This window comes from Numenius arquata, chromosome 10 (assembly GCF_964106895.1).
Source record: "Numenius arquata chromosome 10, bNumArq3.hap1.1, whole genome shotgun sequence".
Taxonomy (NCBI): domain Eukaryota; kingdom Metazoa; phylum Chordata; class Aves; order Charadriiformes; family Scolopacidae; genus Numenius; species Numenius arquata.
Genome location: NC_133585.1, coordinates 12193513 through 12215320, shown reverse-complemented (window position 1 = coordinate 12215320; position 21808 = coordinate 12193513). Strand labels below are relative to the sequence as shown.

The 21808-nt window shown below is 41.7% G+C and overlaps 1 protein-coding gene and 1 non-coding gene across 2 annotated transcripts; both read right to left on the bottom strand.

Annotated features, from left to right (window-relative positions):
- Positions 1 to 427: 427 nt before the first annotated feature.
- Positions 428 to 21782, bottom strand: TIMM23B (translocase of inner mitochondrial membrane 23 homolog B). The gene is given in 8 exon segments (XM_074154557.1): positions 428 to 3579; positions 12319 to 12429; positions 15067 to 15125; positions 17460 to 17544; positions 17760 to 17853; positions 20952 to 21010; positions 21519 to 21734; positions 21737 to 21782. Coding segments are annotated over 8 exon segments (786 nt in total). The 3' UTR covers positions 428 to 3463.
- Positions 15732 to 15934, bottom strand: LOC141469705 (small nucleolar RNA SNORA74). The gene has a single exon (XR_012463472.1). It is a non-coding gene; the product is annotated as a small nucleolar RNA SNORA74 (small nucleolar RNA).
- Positions 21783 to 21808: the final 26 nt, after the last annotated feature.

The window sequence follows — 21808 nt, the reverse complement described above, 5'->3', positions numbered from 1 at the left end:
GGCCAGCGCTTGGCAGGCGGTTCCTCAGGGAGCAGCGCAGGATGGGTACAGGCTGGGCGAGTGAAGAAATAAACTGCTGTTTCCTCCATCGGGCACACGTGGAGCCCAGGGAAACCCTTCCCAAAGGCAGGAGCCAACACTACTGCAGAGCCCTCTCAACAGCCGGGCAGGAAGGTCCTTCCCTGCCCGCAGCAGGGCTGCTCCTGGGGCACCAGACGCTGCAACTCGGCCCTGCTGTGGCACAAGCCCAGCAGTTGTCTCTCAGGGCAGGAGACACCCCAGGGGAACACAAGGCTGGCGCTAAGGATGCTGTGAAAGTGCCAGAAGAGGCTGTAGTACTCTCTGGTGTCACTGCGATGCCTGGTGTTCAACAGCACAGGGCAATACTCCCACAGTACACACAACTCCACTTAAAACACAGCCATTTCCTAACTGTCTGGAGTTTATTATGCACAGGGGTAACCTGCTATCAAAGCATAAAAAAGGATTTTTTTTTTTTCCCCTCCTCCTTTTTCAGTCCCACATTAGTCAGAGGACACACAAGCTACAAACGTTGGATCATTTTTCTGCCCTAGCATATGTTTCCCTCGTTTTCAGAAGCAGCTTCTGCTTCATGGAGGAAGCTGGAGAGTCCTACCACACAACCAGTGATTTTTCAACAAATTCCCCCAACTGTAAGAGCAGGGGGACAGGGAATGGTGAAATTGCAATTCTCCGCTCCCAAGACCACACAAAAGCAGCTTTACAAGACCCCAAAAAGCTTTCGTTATACCTGTTAGCCTTCCTCACTTGCTGCCGCAGCACGGAAACCTGTCCGGGATCTACCAGCAAACCGCGGAGCCGGGTCTGGGACTGCGGGAGGACAGACAGCGCTTCAGGCCAGCCAAGGTCTCCCCTGCTCTCCCTGATGTAATACCGCACGGGAGGACTGCGAGCAGCTTGCCAAATCCTGTCTGCAACTTGACTTTACCTCCTTTTATTCCTACTGAACTCGGATAAACTTTTGGTCACAGCTTTAAGTAGCAACTTTATACTGATTATTCGCCATTAAATTGTGGACACGGTAAGTCTTGCCGTAGAACATCCTAAAGTTGTTCTCTGGATTCCACACTTACAATTCACCTCCCTCCCTGCTGCCTCTGCGCTGGCTGTATTTCACAGCTCAAGCTACGGATCTCTCCGTATACAAGCAGATTATGAACCAAAGCTTTCAGTAGCCCTAGAAACACACCTCTTTTGGAAAAATACACTCAGCTCTGCCCCCGAGCCAAGCGATTCCAGGAAACTGGAGGGTATTGCTGCCCAGGTAACATGCTACGTCGTCTCAGGAGTCAGCCCAGCCTTGAGATTGTGGCAACTTTGAATTTACAAAAGCTCGTTTCTACATTATCTCCAATGCACCTGAAGGAAAGACATTTGTTAAGCTTCAGTCTTCCCACTTCAGCCAGGGGCACAGAGCTCCTGAGTCATATTTCAGTCCTGAAAAAGGGTCTAGAAAACCTAAAAGATGCATTGCAAAGTTCCTTATGTTTAAAAAGCAGCCTTCGCCCACCATCAGCCCCCGCAGCAGCTATCAGTCCTTCATCCAGAGTTGTCAAGGGTGTAGGAGTGTAAAAGAATGACCAACGGTCACTACTGGTGACCAAGAAAGATGGGCAGGGAGGAAATCACTGATGCCAACAGGGAGAGAAAAAGCAGCTCAGGAAGAAATTGCACGCGTTTTCTTGGTGTCCCATGTGCCAGCGCTGCGCAGTGGTGCCTGCATCTCCTTTCTGCAGCCTGCACACAGGGGATATTTTCTTTGGTGGTACAGCCCTCGAAAAACGCATGCTAGAAGGTCCACCTCTGACACCACAACATTAACACACTCCCACTAAAAGAGAGCAGAACACAAAGCTTAACAAAAAGCAGCACTTACAAAAGCAGCTGAGAAAAAGCCTGGTTTCTTCCCTTTATGCTACTTCTAGTGAAGTGCTGGCTTAAAGCACCTACTCTGACCTGGTATCCGAGCAAAGCTAATGGAGTTCAACTGTGAAGGCTCGTTAGCTACAGCACTTGCTCTATAAAATGCTCTTCTCAGAGGTCACCTCCTCCTAAAGAGGCTTCTTAGCAAAGCTGCATTTCTCCTCAGAGGCAGGTAAGAGCTCCTGCCTTCCCCTACTGCCTTTTCTGTTTTTTTTGTGTTGGGTGCAATGTAGTTATTGAGCTGTTTCAGCAGGGAGAATGCAAAGTAAACTCTTGTTTTGCATTAAGTTATCTACTGAGCAGTAAGTTTCTTGTTTCTCCCTTGCCCTGCCTTCCCACCGTCTCAGACCTGGTTTAATTATTTACCAGTTTAATTATTTAAAAAGTGAAGGAATGAGCTGTTATGCAGTAACTCTAATTACTGAACCAATTCACAACTTACTGTTTAATTTATGTGCAAGCAATGCTTGGTATGTGGTTTAATTTTAACACCAGAGAAGGTGTAGCTTCATCACATCGTTCTGCCAATAACCTACAATGTTTCTTGGGGCAGGGGGGAAGCTTGTCACTAATTAAACATCCTGTAATTGGCAATGAGAGAAGTATTTATACTGCTTGGTTTCTAACTGTTGGCTAAACGAGTTCTGAGATCCTGGAGCACCCAAGTGTTTTGATGATCCAATGGCAGCTGTTCTGCAACAGCAACTGTACCTCACCCAGAAACAACCAGTTCCTTATTTATTAGAGCAAATAAGGGAGCAGAGTCAGCCCCTGGTACACCTCACTGTCACCTCGCATCAGGGGACATTAGCCCTGTTAGTGCATTTCCCCTCACCCACTAACTCCCCCAGGACTTTATCACATCAGTCCTTCAAAACAACCGTAAATAAGAGTCACTGGATGCAGCACATTTTTGCCCTATCAGCAGTAGGAACACCAAAGCATAGAAATGGCAATGCATAAATACCACCCTTTTTATTAATGATGACGTCCCTTTTTACAGCTTACCCTGCGCTGCCAGATTAACAAGCCTTGCCCTGTGCCAGCTACCACTTAAGGCTCCCGCTGGCTCCGGGCGATGGATGTTGGAAGCCTGCAGTGAATGGTTCTATGGACACAGCCTTTATTACGCAGCGCCATGGGTGTAGTACAGGCAACCGAACCAACCTGGCAGTGCAGCAGGTACAGCTGGGGGACTTGAGCATGCCTCGTGGCTCTGCCCCACGGCTAGCTGCTGAGCGTGTCAGGGAGACTCTATCAAGGTGGCCATTCCGCTCACTTGCGGGTCCGACAAATATTGCTGCCTCTCCAGCGACTGGCTGGCAGGAAGGAAAGGGCCAGTCCAGCTATAATGATGGCAAGAGGTTCCTCCCAGGATAGCTTCCTTCGGTTTCACACTAATTGTAAATAAAATAGGAAAGGGCACCAGACAGATCTCGCAACTGATTTGATTGGTGACGATGCAAGCGTGTCCTCTGCCCGGCGCTGGCTGCCCTGCTCAGAGGGACTGCCGGGCGATGGAGCCCTTCATGTGCTCCCAGTTGTTATAGAGAGCGTAGAGGCCGGTGAGCGTCAGCCCTGCAATACCACCTCGTGCCACCCCACGCATTCCACCTGAAAAACAGAAACAGATTAAAGCCCATTAAAGCTACATCTGAGGAAGCGGCCAGCTACAGCACCTTGCAAGAAGCTGTTCAAATCCAGCAGCATCTCAATGAAACACAGTTTTTCTTTTTTTTAGTAACTTCCCAGAAAGTGAACCTGTGCTAATTCTCCCCTCAAACCTGCTGCCAGGCTCAAGAGAGGTCATTCCTGATCCTGACACTAATTCTGCTGGTGCGACTTCCCCCCAGGCTACGTTAGCACTACTGCCCCAGTGAACCACCACACAACACTCGAAGCAAAGATGGCTTCTCAACAAGTCCTACTTTATCTATTCCATCTGTTCTCAACACAGGTGTTTACAGACAGATATGATCTCTTCCAGCTTTAAGAACTCATTTAGGATTTCAGACGAGGAATAATAATAATAATAATGTTAGCCAGTTATGTGAGCTAAGTCTGGGGGAAAAGAGCAAGGGCCAGGAGGGAAACAAGGGAACAAAACAGCAGCTGATGTGGACATGACCTTGGGCTCCGGAGACTCATGAGGGCCATGACACAGAACTTATCACTGCTCTGGGGTCCTTGGAATTTTAAAACCTTTTGCAAAAAAAATTCAAAAAGTACACGAAAGGGATCAACTGGCAAGAATTTACTAAGGCAACTATGTTCTTCAATTAGGTTGAAGAACTTTCTTTATTCTCACTATTGTTATCTTCAAAATTATCATCTTCCAGTGACAAAAATTGAGTCACACAGGTCATTAAAAAAAATGTATCTTTTAAACTGCTCACTCAAAACTTGAAGGTTCTGCAAGTTGTGAAGGTAAAAATACAGGGCAAGTTTGGCTTCTACCAACAGTCAGCACACCTGGCTGGAGCCAGGACTCAGATGGCATCACAACTCATTCCACCCACAGGAGGGTTGTGGTGCACAAGGGCAAAAGTAGAGACTTTTGTTGCTTTTACTGAACAGCAGAATGTTTCTATTTCTCCATAGCAGAAAGTACCTTAGTAAAGCTCCCAGAATGCAGTATAAATGCACAGAGCAGCTGAAAGTATGACCCTCAGGACTAGGAAAACTTCACTGAGTTTGATTCTGCAATGTTTATCAATCCCAGCTGAAGCAACTTAGATAATGTGTACAGTATATAGAACAAGGCCAGTTTCAGCCAGATGAACGTGCCCACTTTATTGGTAAAAATGACAGTGGAATTCAGGTTCCTCAAACTTGAAATGAAATGCATCTCAGTATTCAGTAATTTGTTTTTTCTTCATTACGGGTCATATAGTTGTCTCACAGAATTGCATTTAGGCTTGTAGTGGGGCAAGAAGCGGTTGGTGTCAGTCACACTGAGACTGCATTACTGCACCGCGAGATTAGATGGATTTAATTGGAGTTGTTAAACCTGCTCACATTGCTCAGGCACGTAACGAAACCAAGAAGCTGCAGAAGTGATAGCAGAAGTTGGACTTTGCACTAAAGATCACGTCTTGCCTAATTTCTAGAAATTTCATTGCTAGACTTGCTGTGACGATTCAAGGGGTTTTTGGGGTGTAAGTCTGAGTTCACTGCCCCAACTGTTGAGACCTCAACAGCTCTAAGGAAAGCCATACTTACATACTGTTTATGCTGCTACGTGCCTAAATCAGGATTTAGGAACATGAATGTAGACTTCTATTTTTTGATAATTCATCCTGAGTTTTTTTGCACAAAAAGCTTTTCACATGAAGGGGCTGCAGCTGGGTACACAGAACTAACCATGTGCAAGTGGCTTCTGGCAAAAAGCCATAGGTGAAATGTAAGGGACACTTTGTGCCAAACAAATATTTGAGATAGTCTGTAAAAATGCTAACTCCTCATTACTTTGGGGAAAAATTAATAAAACATTAGAGCCTGATTTTCTGCTGTTCATATTAGGAAGCAATTGCTCAGAGAAGAAACCCCCAAAGAGGGCTCCTAACCATTCTAGTGCACAGGGAAAAGCCTGAAACATGGCACATTCTCGTAGAATGCAATGCAGTACAGGGCTATGACTATTCCTGCAGCCTCTTCTCTCAGCCCCCAGGGTCCAACTCCTCTCCCTTTCCCCTTAAAATCCTATTATTCCTACGGAAGAAAGATGGGTTGAAGGCTGACCAAGCTGGTCCCAGCTTCTGTGAAGCCAGGATTGGACAAGAAAGATATCTCCTTTAATGTGGGTAGCTGAGCCACTTCCCAGCACTCACGCAGTGCTGCTGATGTACTGCTGATGTACTGCTCCTAACACAAAAAACATTGTTAACGTTTTCATGTGCTGAGGTCAGACAGGTGAGGATGGCAGCTTTGAATCCACTTATAAAGTGTCAGTCACGGGCCTAAAGCAGTCTGTAGGTCTTGCAGGCAAATGAAGGACTTTGCTGGAGATGTTTGTGAAACAGATTTCCACTGAAACAGGAACTGAACTTGTGCAGTTGACATAGGTGCATTACTGAGTAAGGGAAAAAAACCAAGAAAACATGCAACCAGTATTTTTTACCAGGTCCCTTATGCTCTGCTATGCTATTTTACCATTTTTAATTTGTTTCGTAGCAGTTGCACCTGGTTTCTGAACTATCCACAGTAATTACAAAAAAGGGAAAGAAAAACACTTTCCTTTCCCTAACTGGTTCATTTGCATTTGAGTAAATACCTCCAGGTCTGTGGCAGACTTCAAACAGTAACACACTGTAGAATGCAGCCCAGTTGCTGGGCAGGAAATGTTAAGCCCTCTGATTACCTTGGTGTAAAAAAAAAAAAAAAAAAAAAATATTCTCTACTCCCACCCCAGCTGTGTTTGCATGATAGAACATACTCCCACCCCTCCTCTGCAATCACTCTCTGCAAGCCTCTGATACCACGTCTGCCTTGACAAACCCTGCTAGAAACACGGCCATAAGCCTCTAATCTTGCATGTCTGAGTAAGATAACTTAAAAGTTCCAGCTGATAGACATTTCTGAAAGCAGGTATTCCGAGATCAGGCAACTTGCACAATAGTTGAGAAGCTGCTGTGGGTTTCCAAAGATACATCTGATGCTGTCTAAATGAGAATTTAGTTCTGTTTGCCTTCAGGTGCTGCGCCCTTTCACCATAGTTCTTCTTCTGTGCATTTAAAATAGGTTTCAGAGCACACTGTGCAACAACACACAGCGTTCTAATAGCACAGCTTTGCGTGTCTTAATGGCACAATCCACTCCTAACACCTACTTTGACTTGTATAGTAGGTAAAGCCGTTATCTGTATCGCATAACATGAGGGCAAAATCTTCCATTTAGGATCCCGCTGTCCCCATTTTCAAAACGTGTTATTCCATTATCCCGGGATAGTTCCTGGGATGTTTAAAGCAAGAACCGTGCAACAGCAAACATTAGAAATATCTTAACTGAAAACCCAGATGCACATATTTATGCCAAACAGAAGAAGTGTAATAGTTGTGATTAGTTTTCTGTCTTCCAAACTCTCTCTCAGATATTCAGAATGCAAATAATTTGTCTTCCTTCAGGGCTTCCAGGAACAAAAATATTTTTAAATGGTTTAAAGGGCTTGACTTTTCAAATGTACAAGGCAACCTCAGTTTTGCTCCAAATCCAAGCACACTGGTAGCTAACCAGACCCTCTGAACCATCAGGAAGATGTTTGTTTGAACATCTGTGGGTGGTTCTATGTCAGTGGAAAATTCAAACAGTTTCCCTCCTGCAGCTCCATGGGGCTCATTTTATGAAACTTGCAAGTGTGGGCAAAGTCTATGGGTACGGAAATTACTGAGAAAACTGATAAACTTCTTTTTTGGAAATACAATACATTCCAGAAAAGCATGTTCCACTTTCATACTGCTGCAGCAAAGACAGTATTGTGGTTAAAATACAGAAACAACAAAGCTTGAAATAGGGAACATTTCCTGTAGTTACTGTGGTGTGAAGACCAAATTAGAAAAACATTAAGAATTTACGAATTTAATTTACAAGTTTAGAAGTATTAAAGCTGTTTTAATGATGTTTGCGAAGTCATTTCAATTCCCTGCCTTCTCACTGAGTGAAAGCAGCAGCACCTGACTGACAGGAGACTACTTCAGCTACTGCAAATGGCAGCAAGAACCCTGCAAATCCCTGCAGCACCAAGAACTTAGTTCACCGTTTCTGCTTAGCAGAACCAGGCAGAAGACAGCACTGCTTCGGTGGCCATGCGTATTCTTAGGTATTAGCCCTCAAGTAACAAAGAAAGCCTCAACAAGCTATAACCTGTAGCGCCTGCCTGTACTTTGCCCTTATGTCTTCCTTATTTCAGACCCAAACCAAAATGCTTTCACTAAACACCATTTGATTAATAATCCTATAGACTCGTTATGTTAAAAGCAAGTTTTAACAGAGGTTCTTAATTTCTAAAATACACGACAGCCCTGAACTTCATAGTTCAGAAGCAAATACCTTACTTGCTTTTCTCCAAATAACGCAGAAAAAGAAGATATCCCAGGGCCATACCCGCAGCAGTCTGCAAAAAGCTCCTCCCCACTAAACAGAAACAAGAAAAAAAAACCCCAGTCTGGCCCAAAGAAAAACACAGATTGAGCCCAAAGGGAAGAGGTTTCTATAGCTCAAGCAGCAGTTAGCTAATGCAACTGCCCTGAACTCCTACACACTGAATGTCACAAAAGTGATCTTTAGCTCTGGCCAGACTTTACTGCTAGCAATAAAACATTTAGCCCTTCAAATAACTCCTATGTATTGACTTTTCAGGGCTGTGTTCTGAGGTCTTAAAATGACAGCTACTCCCTTCAACTAGTGCCTGTATGCAATTCCCTTCTTTTCAGATGAACACCATTTTATACCAAATGATGTAACATCTGTTGTGCAAAAGGCATGAGATGCTTTATCGAGTATGAGGTTCTTACAGGAGTACAGTAAACAAAATAATTTAGTTTGTCCAAAGCATTGCTTTCTGTTTGTGTTTACCCTAACCTCTAGAGGGGGAAAAAAAAATTATCTAAGCAAAAGAACATCCATAACCTGTGTAACCAGCCGATAAGAGGTAAAGATTATTTAACTTTTTTTTTTTTGCTTACTGAAGTCTCTGTCAGGAATTTCAATGAGATATTACCCGCTGTCATGCTGGGTCAGACCGAAGTCCCACCCAGCTCAGTATCTTTCTCCCGAGTGATCAATACTGTAGGAGCATAAGATCCTTGGCACCTTTGTGACATGATGACTGGAACCACGTGCATTTTCATGGTGGGAGGGAATAACAGTGACACAGTGCACAGTGACAAACATCTCTTTGATTTTTGCTGCTTTCAGAGACTAATACAATTATGAGAACACAAAATAAGGATGTTTGATTTAGAAAAGAGGTTGAAAGCACATGCAAGTGGGCTAAGTATTTGTTTTAAGATGTGTTCGTATTTGTGCTTTGTGACATTTCTCAGAGAAACCTTGGCATAACAGATCTTAATTTGTGCCTTTGTTTGAAATTGAAGAATAAAGAATAACATCTTATTAAATGGAAAAGCCACCTTTGTGGACTTGGGATATTAGTCTACCTCTTAGCAAAACTCAAACAGGATTGACTAAGTTGCAACAACGCTTCTAGTACACAGGCCACTGGCAAAGGAACACAAAAGGTTTTCTTTCATCTGTCACTCAACTTTTACCCAGAACATTCAGTTAAAGTTGTGAGCTCACAACACAACTGCCATCAAGTTGCAAGTCTAGTGTAACAAGTTAATACTGCACTCACAGTGCTACATTTGGGCTAAACTCTAGTAAGTAATCTTGGTATTAAATATAATTTCAAATAAATGTGAAAGTTAGAGATCACTTTGGTCAAAGAGCAACTAGTACGCTGCTTCAAAGTTCCTCAAAGCAGTTTTACTTTCAAACTCAATTCAACATCTGTTCACCTAAGCCATACAGTATGGCTCAGAGGATTCCAGCTAACGCTTGATTTATAAAGGCAAATTAACAGTATCTGCCTCCTCAAGGAGGACCAGTCCCTCTTGGGGACTTCACCACTGTAGTCACTTGCAGTGGGGAACTTTCAGTGAGTAATGCCACTTCCAGAGAACACAGGGGAGCTGGACTTCCACAGTTCTCACCTGCAGATTTTAATGCTCTTTTATCTTCTCACACACGCTGCGTGTTAAGTAGCCTTGCACAAAGCTACTCACAATCTAACAGCTTTAGAACGTGCGTATTTTGGAAAGACTTTTTTGTTTGATTGCTGGCATTCTGGTAATGATTAACACCTCTACAAGGACAAATTGTGAAAACTGGGACCAGTTTGGGGCAACAAATCTCAGCCTTCAAAAAGTCCTCCCACTTTTCTTTTTTTTTTTTTCCCTGTACCCTCATCCCCCTCAGCAAAGACTTTATCACTTGTTTCAGAAATTCAATCTAGGCTTTGCAGTATACACAAGTATTTTTCAGTGCAGCAGGGTTGCTGATGAGATTCTTCCATCAGTGATGTGTTTAAACATGAACCAGAAAGTCATAATAAAAACCTGCCATACTTTATACAGTTTCTTCTTAAATATATTCCTGACCTCTTTACAAAACAGGAATGATGGAATTGGGAAATCTGAGGGTTTAAACAGCACTGCCTCCGACTATGCTGTATCCACCCTTTGCAGATTACAGAACAGCCTGGATTTGAAATGGCATGCTTGTGGGAGTTTCCAGCTGACACTAAAATTTGTAATCAGAGATGTTCCTGACTGCTTTCAAATTTTCCTTTTTAAATGCTAACACAACATGGCACTCCATGTAACACAGGAAGTGTTTACAATCTTGCTATATCTCACAAATGTGAACTGATCATTTGCATATGGCTTAAATATTCAAGGTTTTTTTGGTAAATATATATTGATGCTGGATAAAGGCATAATTTAGGGGGGAAGCTATGGCATAAGTTAGAGGGAAAGTTAGGGCAGCTTTACCGTACAGAATTAGGAAGGGCATTCTGGCATAAGATGACAGGAGAGGAAGCATGAGAGAAGCAGCAAGAGGGATAGAGCATGAAAGAAAAAAGGGAAAACAAGATTGGAATTAAATTCTTTGAACAGATATTAACAGTATCTTTTTCACTTCCAGAACTAATCCTTGACCTTTAACGTCTACTGTGCCACTCAAATTTCCTGCATATGGTGAAAATGTATTTCTCTTGAGATTTTGTGCATTACAGTTCATATGCACGACACATACTTGAAATACAATACTGTAATGAATACAGACTTAATGACTACATTTACCTTTATCAGTGCTACTGTTAGCTCAGCATATCTTATGTCACAAAACAAAAGTTCCACTGTGCTCCGGTATGAAAAATTTTTGTAGTGTCAGATGACTGTGCATGTGACTGGAGTAGTTACCCATGGCTGCACCGTGCCAAAAAAAGGTTACACATAATGCCAGCTCTATACTTCTGAAAGGCGAGAGGGAAGCTTCTGCTGGAGTGTAAGATGGCAGTTCTCCTTAATAACTTCCTACAGAAAACGTTAGACTTCTATACTCCTACCCTATCCAGCTGCTGTTGGTAATCTGTCATATCACTTATGAAACCCCAAGTAAGTAATTGATTATAAGAGAGCTGTATGCTCTTGCAAGGCTAAACGCACAAACTAGTATTTATGGAGGCTGCTCAAGCCAATTATTTTTGGTTTTGATGAGCATAGGCCAAGAGGAAAGTAAGACTTCCCAAACTGTTTTGCCCCATACGTAAAGCTGGCCTTCTGGAACACTTCTAAGACACAGAGGCTTAGTTAGGTATGTAAAACATAGGTTAATTCTAGAATTATCTCCTCAGTAAATGATGGGTGAATCATATAGACAAACCTTTATTGAGATACTTAAAACTTACACTTTATCCCTGTGGTAATGTCAATCTGTGGTACCTAGTAGTCATCTAAAAAAGATGATCCCTTCAACTGTTGAGCTTGGAAAATGTGTTAAAAGGCATTTTGCTGATGAAGCTCAGACCCTCTCTTTTGCAAACAATTCAGTATGTATCAGCAAACTAACCTTAAATCCGTGCTGTTCTCAAATAACATTGCTTGTTAGTTTTGACCACTATGCAAAGACTAGAGTCCTACCAAAAGACAACAGTTTCACAAACAGCCAAGTAATAACTTTGTAAGTATATCAGTTTCTCTGTGTAGATTTTTTGCAGCTCCAGATACTACCACATGAATCACTTGCAACAAGTTTCATCTTGATGGAGTCAAACTGTGTTCTGTGCATTCCTCCCCTCCCCTGCCCCCTTTCACTTGGGAAGGTAGTTCCCATTTGCCTGTGTCCACTTATGGACTTGAGAAATTACTGGTTTTACTCCTGCTCTACCTGAAAAACGTGGCTAAGAATCAGCTGGGTACATATTTTATATCATCTCACTATAAATCTGAGTAAACGCTTGAGTGTTTATTCAGTATATATGCATAACAGACATAATTTGGTGCTCATGATTATTGTTATTCCTGTGCAAGTTGGAAAGAATCCAATTTAATTCAGCTGTTGTTCTTGGTTTTGTTTTTTTTTTTAAGTGTAGGTTTTCCTTAAGTAGTCTTAGCTGTGTGAAAAACTATGTGTGCCTTAGGGGATATTGAACTAATAGGTCTTAGTTCTCAGTGTACCATTTTTACACTGCCAATTTCCAGAGCAGGACAGTATTTAGTAAAAGTAACGAGAAATCTAGTAACTAGGATAAATTACAATAAGAGGAGAAGTAGAAATATTTTGCTACTCTACCAGTGCTTTTGTACAGCATTCCTGTCAAGGTTCCAGCCGCTATGGTGTTCAGGTCGTCTTCTGCACCTCGTGTTTTTTCAATGAGGACTCCGAATGCACTGTAAAGTAGAGCTGGGAAAGAAACATATTAAAAAATTCAAGTTAAAACTTCCATCCTCTGAGACACAAGGCTTAGAATCCAGACTCAGTGTGACTATTTAGACTATGCTTCTGAAGCACAGATTTTCTGTTTATTTTAAGGAGGGGAATCCTCTGCAAAATCCCATCTTCGGTGGTTTTTTTCCAGACCTATTTTTATTTTACAGATACTTTTTCTTTCTCTAGCTATAGTTTGGTTACAAAGTAGCATTCTTCATAACATCCAGTACTGCCTCAAGACATGATAAATATGCGATATAAAGCCCTGACTGAAGTTTAAGCCCATTTGGCTACTTCAAATTTATTTTAAAAAAACTTTTGAGGGTTTAACTTTATACTGGCAGGCTTTATACTGTCTTTTGTGGGTGGCATGAAACTGAACTCAACAATACTTTCTAGGTACCAGAGAAAACTGTTGCCCGTATGCAACTGAAATGAAATGCAAGTTAGCATTCAGATCATGTTATCAGGGGCTGGAGTACAATGGGCTACATTTCCCTTATAAATGACTATTAGATTGCTTGGGATTTGACATTTACAGCTGCTCTACCTCTGCCTGCATAGGGAAACTCTGTCCCTGGGGGGTCTTTTGTTTTGGGAGAACTTTGGGGACTGTCCTGGAAAGGGTTAGAAAGAGAAATGCACAGGCTTTTAGTATGGATGCATATATAATCTACTTATTTTGATGAAGGGAGAAGGCACCCCCATCCTCACCCCTCATGGTATAACTGTATTTCATGCTGACAAACAACAGTAGAGTATGTCATCATTTTAAAGTGATAAAGACACCATGCCACTTTAATTCATCCTTTGGCCTCCAAGAATTTGAAGTCTTTACTTCTGCTAAAAAGCATATAAATCCTTCACAAGCAACCATATTAATGCTGCTGAATTGAACAGTAGCATCTTTCTCCATTCAGCATAGGCAATGGTATTTTACCTTGTCCTTAGCAGCATGTGGTATTAACAGCGAGGGGAAGGAAAAGCTGAATTCAGTAATACTTAAAAATAGTTTAACACATGTTACTACCTCTGTTCAGGAACAGAATGACAAAAATTGTCAGTAGTGAGAAAAGGAATCTTTGAGGTACACAAGCGAAGTAAGATGCAAAAATACTTCAGCTCCTTGAAAAGAACTTCTCTGGTATCTAGTACAAGGCAGAGCTATACCAAATCCCCAAAATATCAAGTTCTATTTAACTCTGACTTGGGAGGTCATATTTTCATAAGAAAAATAACAATTTGTTACTGGAATGCACAAACATTTTCTTGAGTAATCTTTCTTCAAACACAGCTGAAAAAACCTGTTAATGTGTCACTTAACTTGGAACCTTGAACTGCAGTGCGCCCGCATCTCCGTTTTCAGATATTTTGATTAGATTTGGAATAGAAGATAAGAAAAAAACAACAACAAAAAAACCAAACCCACAAAACACAACAAAAAAACCCCATTCCACCAGAAAACTCACTAGGAATATGCATCTGTTATGAAAAGTGACCTTCTAACTGCAGTTCAGAATCCCATCTCTAACCATGGCCTCTATATTATGCCTTAAAAGTTGATGCATTGAATTAAATGGCAAGCTAATATACTCTTCAGAAAGACTGAACCAAAATGTAATAAATGCAACTTAGCCTATGCTTGGATGCATTTTCCAAAATCCAAACAAATGTAAACTTGGTTATAACATGATGTAATCTCTGTTTTCAATATTGCTAATTCTTCTTCCATTACCACTCCATGGGGCAATGAGTTCCATTATTAATCGGCTTCAAAATAATTTCATCAGTTTTGGATTTCTCCTTTCAAAGCAACTGAGCATCCTTTGGTCATTTAAGAATGTGGGGGGGGAGAAGCCAAAGAGCTTGTATCCTCTAGGGCATCAGTTATTATCAGTTATTCCACTGACTTTTATGAATCATCTGACATTGTTTTTATGAGGCAACTGATGTGATTTTATTTCCCAACCCCCTCCCCCACCAAACCTCAGTTCACAGAAGTTTCTTTCTCATAAATCAGGCTTTTGATAATTTTCTCTTTTATTTTTTCTAACCCGTATCAGTTACAAGCAATGTTTAGATTTAAAGTGGGTGGTATCATACGTGATTTTTCTAGTGAAGCTACCATCATAAAAGGATAAATGTGCGCAGTCACTATCACATTTTTTGTACAGATAAACATTTTGTTCACTCTTTAACTGGAAACAGACATCAGGCAGTTGCTCACATGACCACTGAGTCTCAAGTTATTTCAGAAGTATTCAACTACATTTTTTGCCTTATTGTTGTGAATTGACTAGAATTTATTAAGAAGTAAGCATGACCTGTAATTTTCAGTTATTCTTGTTACTCCACAGCTAGAGTTCTTATTTGTAATTTATTATTTGTAATTTGGGCGTTTAATTACAGGCTCTTCGCTACTTATGCTTCAAATCATATTTTAGCCTTTAATTTCCTTTTCAGTGTCTACTGAAATGCCCTGATGTCCTAAATAAAAAAACCTGCAGTTTTTCCTGATGGATTCAGTAATGAAAATCTAGAGAACACACTTTCCCATTAAATAGTTACATCTTTACATTGTTTTCCCTACAAAATAGGGGGTTTACTTACCCAGAGATCCCAGAGTGTTAGCCCATAACGCTCCTTGCCTTGTCACCATATTTAGAATTCTATAAAGGAGTTAAAAAGGTATTAAAATCTTTAGCATCAAGGTGGTGTTTATAATAGTAGGTGTAGTGTGTTTACACTACACATTTGATTAATAAAACTGGAATAATGAACCAAAAGCCCTTCAAAACAAAACAGTAAGGCAAAGCCCACATCTTCGTAATATATAATCCCCTCTGTCACATACTACAAATAGCAATGCAGGCAATACCAAGGGCAAATATTTAGTCCTGTCAAGTCTTAAGAAAATCCTTCTCTCAAGTTAAACTTGCCTCTTACCAATAATCTAGTTACTTCCCTTCAAAATGACTTTCTAACCCTAGCTGATAAACGTTCCTTACATGGTGTCTGCACGTAGCTACTGAGAAATGACTGATACACTTATGCTGACTTAACTGGGTAAAAGACCTCCAAGAAAGCTTGAGTGCTCTTCTAGAAGGTGTGAACACCACAGGGACTGTGTGTCAGGCAGCACGGCGATGCCTGAACAAATGGTGTGGGTATTAAAAGCAAGTCTGAACTAAATTGAGTTAGGAAGAAAAGAGGCAATCTTTTGCACTTCCATTTGTCAGCACTCAACCAAAGGTAAAGTACCCTGAGTATTTCTGTCTGTATGCTTCCAGACTAGCACTAAAGAGGGAAAGCAAATCTTCAGCGCACTCTCAGGGAAGCACAATGCCACTTCTTTTTGGCATCAGCTGTCTCCAGAACAGTGACAACCCAAGCCAGAAGAAATGACTGGTCTTTATCTCCCAGCAGTGTAACACTATCACAGGCACAGTACTGCTCTGGACAGCTGACTACCACTGGAACTTAGTTTATTATTTAAAGCAATGAAAGTGTCACAAATTATGTTTCTTCTGATTTGATTTCGTTTTCCACTTTTCCTTTTTTTAAAATAATTTTCACTAGGAGACATAGGCCATTACTAAATATGGTTAGGCCATGAAGTAAACAATAACAGAAAACTTCCATTTTGAAACGAGGAAAAAAAAAATCCTGAAGGCTAGGGTATCGACAATCTCCCCCCTAGTTAAAACCCCCACCCCATTTTGTTAACATTACATCAATTCTGAATTGATGAGAAAACTCATAATTTTAATAACCATGGCATATGGTGAGATATTTGATGACAGGGTATTAACAGCAAAATTCAAATTCATTAAAAAGTATTTGTATACATTAAGGGTCAATTTGAAGGAAATCCAGCTAGGCAAGTCCCTTTCCTGCATCTGATTAGGAAAACATGGAACTTAATACACTGTTTCAAGGTGATGACCTTCAACAGGCCTTTTCCCTTGAAGGGCAAGGACTAACAGCAGCCTGTGCACTGACTGCCACCTGCTGGGCTTGACCCATCAAGGTTTGCATGTAACATGTTTTTGTCTGACCTGGCTCATTCCAAATACATAAAACACAATTCTATTCCTCTAGAACATTATGGAAGAGTCATAATTATAGTGGGGAATATTTTGATTCTAACTCTAGAGATGGTGAAGAAGGGGATGAAGAACACAGAAATTTTAGAAAGAGCAGAGCCAGTACAAACTGTACTAGGAAATATTAGATTCCTCTAAAATTCCCTTTTTCCAAGGTATTGTGGGAGTGAAAATGATTTCCCCCAGTTATTCCACTCTTCTAGTTTCCTATGTCTCCTTCACAGGCACTTTAGTTTAAACATAACTAGAAGAAAACTTCCAGTAATTCTAGATGGAGAAGCATGCTGAGGGAAAAAAATGTGCTCCTATCTTTACTGCATTCGTTCAAACAATTGGGTAAGGTGAAAACATGGGAATGCCATGGGTGTTTGTGGATGCTGTAACCCAGAACAACTTCCACCATGCACCACTTGCTCAGCAGCACGCACCAAGGTCATCCCTAATGCAAATCCAGGCAGGCCCAGCCTCTGTATTTCAATCTCTTCCTGGTTTTGAGAAGTTTAGGAAAGAACTGAGAGCTTGCTCTCAGAGAAGGGACAGCAACAAACAGCTCCAAGTAAACTGTGCTGCTCTGGGAATATTTCAACATATAAAACCACTGTTTTGACTTTGAAGTAGACTTCTAGTACATATCGAAGTAGTAATTTATTCTCAAATATTTACGGTAAGTCAGAGGACATACCCATACTGAAAGAAAAGCAAAAAGCTGGAACTGAACATCATTATAACTAAAAACACTTCGTAACTTGATAAAGACAAACACTGACTGTCATTTGTCCCCGCTAAAGGCATAAAAATATATTTATTTTTGCCGTATATTTAGGTCTAACCTTGTATAAGCTGAACGAAACAACTGTCACTAAGGCGTACTTTTTTTTTTGGAGATTAAACACTTACTGTACATTTCTAGGTTTTGACCACACCATATTCTGCGTCTCCTTCAAGCCAAGTCGCAAACCATTCAGCGCACCAAATGCTGCCCCTAGTTAGCATAATATCAGTTATTACTTTTTAAGAAGAAAAAAGAAACAATACTAGAAGCAAATACTGAAAATAGACTTCAGTGTATAGACTGAAGTGAAACAGCTGTTTATGTAAGACTACATGGTAGAACAAGACATTTACAATCTCGTCAATTACTGTAATACATAGGCATTATCTGAGCAGCTGGGAAAAGTGAAAAACACAACTACCCACCTGTCATACAACATCCTCCAATGGTAAAAAAGGCCAGCTCAAATCTGCCTCGAGTTTTGTTGGCTCCTGTGGGCAAAATAAACTCATCTGTGTCCTGAGGGAAAACAAAACAAACACACGCTTTTGTATTTTTCAAGGGTAGGTGCTTCAAAGTGTAGGCCATGTTAAATTTTTTCTTTAATCCATACAGTAAACTAAAGAAAAGACAGATACAAACACTGTTTCTGGAAACCTGTTGTCTACGCTAGGACAGAGATGGAATATACTATGTATATATTTTAGTAAGAACAAAAAAAGACTTGAAAACCTGACTGAGAGCTTTTTTTTTTTTCCCCTAGCTGTCCTAACCTTTTATAATTATATTAGGCAGCCAAGGAACTTGTGTTGTGTGGGTTGTTGTTTGTTTGTTTGCTTTTAAATTACTATTTGCTTAATTATTTAGTACATCTTGCAGCAGGCAATACAAGACTTGCTGCCCTCTAAAAACCTTCCTGTTGTCTGATTACGCCAGCACTGTGTCTTCACAAAGCACCCTATACTGATGCAGTAATGCATTAAGGTTTCCCACTGCTCCGACACAAAAACTGCCTTCTACCAAAAGAAGTATTTCCTTGCACTGAAATAAGTGACCTACTTTGAAGACATGAAGAAGGTAAGGAATACACACAAAACTAGTGATGATCAGGCATGAAATACGTGAGCTTGGTAGTTTTTTACTTGTGCATCTTTCTCCTACAGGAGAACAGGCTTGTGTTCTCATAATTCAGATTGGTGTAAAAAGCTAGAGAAAATGGGCTGGTAACTAGCATATGCACAAGGTAGGCCAAAGCACTTCTTCAATAAGAGACACTGGCAAGATGCACATGTGTTGATTAAGATGCTAAAGCAGTAAGATCTCTTTGCTTCTGTGCTTTCCAGTCATAGTACTCCTATTTAATTGATATATATATATGACCGCAACAACTTCAGACTCAAGTAATTGCATTCTAAGATGTTTTCTTAGTCCATACTTGGCGCTAAATGTGGATGGCAATAGAGAAAAAAAATACACAGCTTCTAAAATTGTGAATACTTTATCAATAAACTGAACCCATAATATGGTTTCTATCTTCCCTGTAACTAGATACTCAGAGAAATTCAGTGTGTACACCAGCTAGCAGTTTCTAACAGTTTGTCCGAAAAGTCAAGATGAAGTAGTCATTGTCTGTATGTAATCCCTATGCTTCCATAGAGAGAACAACCTAGGAAGCCCATCCTCGAGGTTTCTGGCAAAGGCTGGCATGCTATTTTATAATGCAGACCTGCTGAAGGTAACAAAAGCATTGCAGAAAACACATTATTTTGTGCCTGCATTAATGGACTAACAAAGAAAGTGGGTTTTAAGGTCATGAATACCATAGTACCATTCATTATTAAGGGAAGGCCAGGATCAAAATGTAATATTCTCAACTATAAGGCTGACTTTCCCTCTGCATTCTGAAAGCAAATGGATGGTCTATAAGAACAGGAGACCCTCACCCCTCCATTCACACCTCCACAGACCAATCAATTTTAAAAGCTAATAATTTAAATTGTATTTTAAAATACTAGCTATGTCTTTTTCCTTGAGTTTTTAGAGCCACGGAATGGTTAAGGTTGCAAGGGACCTGCAGAGACCGTTTAGTGCAACCCCCCTGCTCAAAGCAGGGTCAGCTAGTAATGGTTGCTCAGGGCCGTACTCGGGTTTTGCGCATCTCCAAGGATAGAGACCCCACAGTTTGTCTGGGCAACTTGTTCACATGAAAAAAAAATATATCTCGCATTTAAATGGAATTCCCTTTTATTTCAATATACTTGCTAAACATAAAGAGCAGTGAAGTGTTACAGCCCAAACTGGAGCCTCTAGTGTTACGTCAATAGGTATTTTTAGAGCTGTTTCATAAGTTACTCAAGACACTAGTGCCAATACTTTCTTTTAAAGCAAGATTTTTTTTTAATTTATTAGTACACACACATTTTGTTCCAAAAAAAAAAATCTGTTATACCATTTTTAACACCAACATGTTCCCAGATATACTGTACTAACTAAATAAGAGAGAGGCTATTTTAGGAAGAGGTCTAAATAATCACTTAGGATTTTTTTGACCACTCAACAACAGCAGGCAAGATAATCGTGCTAGTGAATCCTCTTCAAACAGAGGCACATCTCCAGTTTTCTACCATTATGGGAATGTTACGTTGTAATCTTGACTACAACAACTTCTAAAGAAAGAAAAATATAAAAAACCGCCCCCAGAACTGCATTCAGAGCTTTCCACTTACAAAACTAGTAGCAACCTAGTATACCATGAAACAAAAGGCACACAGACTAGCAGATACAACTGCTGACCTTCAGTGCTAATTCCGCAAAATTTACTGTTCTCAGGTATTTTCTATATATTTATATATATATGGCTTATATTAACTAAATAAAATCATTATTGGATTAACTTAAACCTTTTCAGCTGTAGTTAATATTGCTGAGAAAGGAAAACATTACAGAATTTTAAATTATTTTATTTTCCTGGCCTATGGGCCATCATGTTATGTTAGCTAATATTAAGCTGTGTTAGTATGATAGCTACGTTATTCTGTAGAAAAAAATGGAAAGCTCTACTTCATGATGGTTTCCCTTCAGCTGGGAATGCACGTAAGGAAAGTCGTGTGAAATTTGCTGCTGCTGTGATGACAGCACAAACGATGACAAAGCCTGTGTCTTATCTGGGGTTTGGCTGAACACCTCTGTAAACCCATCAACTTCATCACAGGACAGAAAACTAATCCTTCAAAAGACTGGAGAGTTTCTGGCTGCTCTTACTTATTGAAGGGGCTCAGAGAAGGGTATGACAAGTGCCAGAACTCGTGCAAGGGTGTGAGGGGCAGTATGCCTCGGAGCAGAGAGGGAGACCTCCTCTCTTCAATAACGACATGCTTATATTGATACAACAGTCTTACTTATTCTCTGTACTAAAACTGGTTTTCTTCTCCTAGGTGCCATAGACCTACAAGCTTTTATTAGGTAGAATACTGGAAAAAAACATTCCTTTCAACTGTTCATCAGTTCAAGACTTCAGTACACATCACACAGCACTGCAGGAATTTTGAGGTCTTCACATATGACCACACAAACAATGGAATCGAGTTCAACACAACGAAAACAAGCTGCCTTCTCACCTGTACTAGATACCTGGGGTCCAAGTTTAAATACGGGGACAAAGGGCTCATTCCGGTTACTGAAAGGAAAACAAATAAAAATAGAATACTTCAACACCAATTTCCCTAGTTACAATTTCACACCCAGTAAGTTAAAAAGGGGGCAGACCTCGTGCGTGGAAAAGGTGAAAATTCTGCCGTTAAGTTGCACAACTGATTAAAGCACGCACTGACACACACACACACGTTTTCAGGAAGCGGGACAGGAGCAGCACGAATAGGATGGAAGCGACATCTCTGTAACGGCACGCCGCCGCCCAGGGCCTGGCTGTGGCGGAGGCTGCCTTCCTCCTTTCCTTCCCCCTCCTTCCTTCCCCGCTCCCACCGGCGGCGGGGGCAGCGCGGTGCCTCGGCTTCCCGCCGGCCGGCAGAGGCCCAGCCCGCTGCCGCCTTGGCCCTTCACAGGGGCCGGGCTTGGCCGCACCGCGCCATGTTGATTTCCGAAAGCGGCGGCGCGGCCACCCCCCCGGCCCGGCCCTGCCCCGCCACCGCGGATCCCGCCGGTGGCCCCTGCGCGCCGGTACTCACGCGGCACCCCGGCCAGGTCGGCGTGGGAGTACCCTACCCCGCCGGCGCCGAAGAGGCCGCCGAGGCCGGTGCCCTTGGAGTTACCGCCGCCCTCCATGGCGCCGCCGGGACCCGCGCCCGCCGCTCGCCTCAGCCGCCGCAGCAACGACGACCTCCGCGCGGCGCCGTAAAGCGCGCGGCGCTGCTTTCCGGCCCGCGCGGCAGCTGCCTGCGGGGAGGAGCGCGGTCGCCATGGTGAGAGGGGTGAGGCGGGCGGGGAGCCATTTTGCTACGAGCGGCGGAAGCCCCCG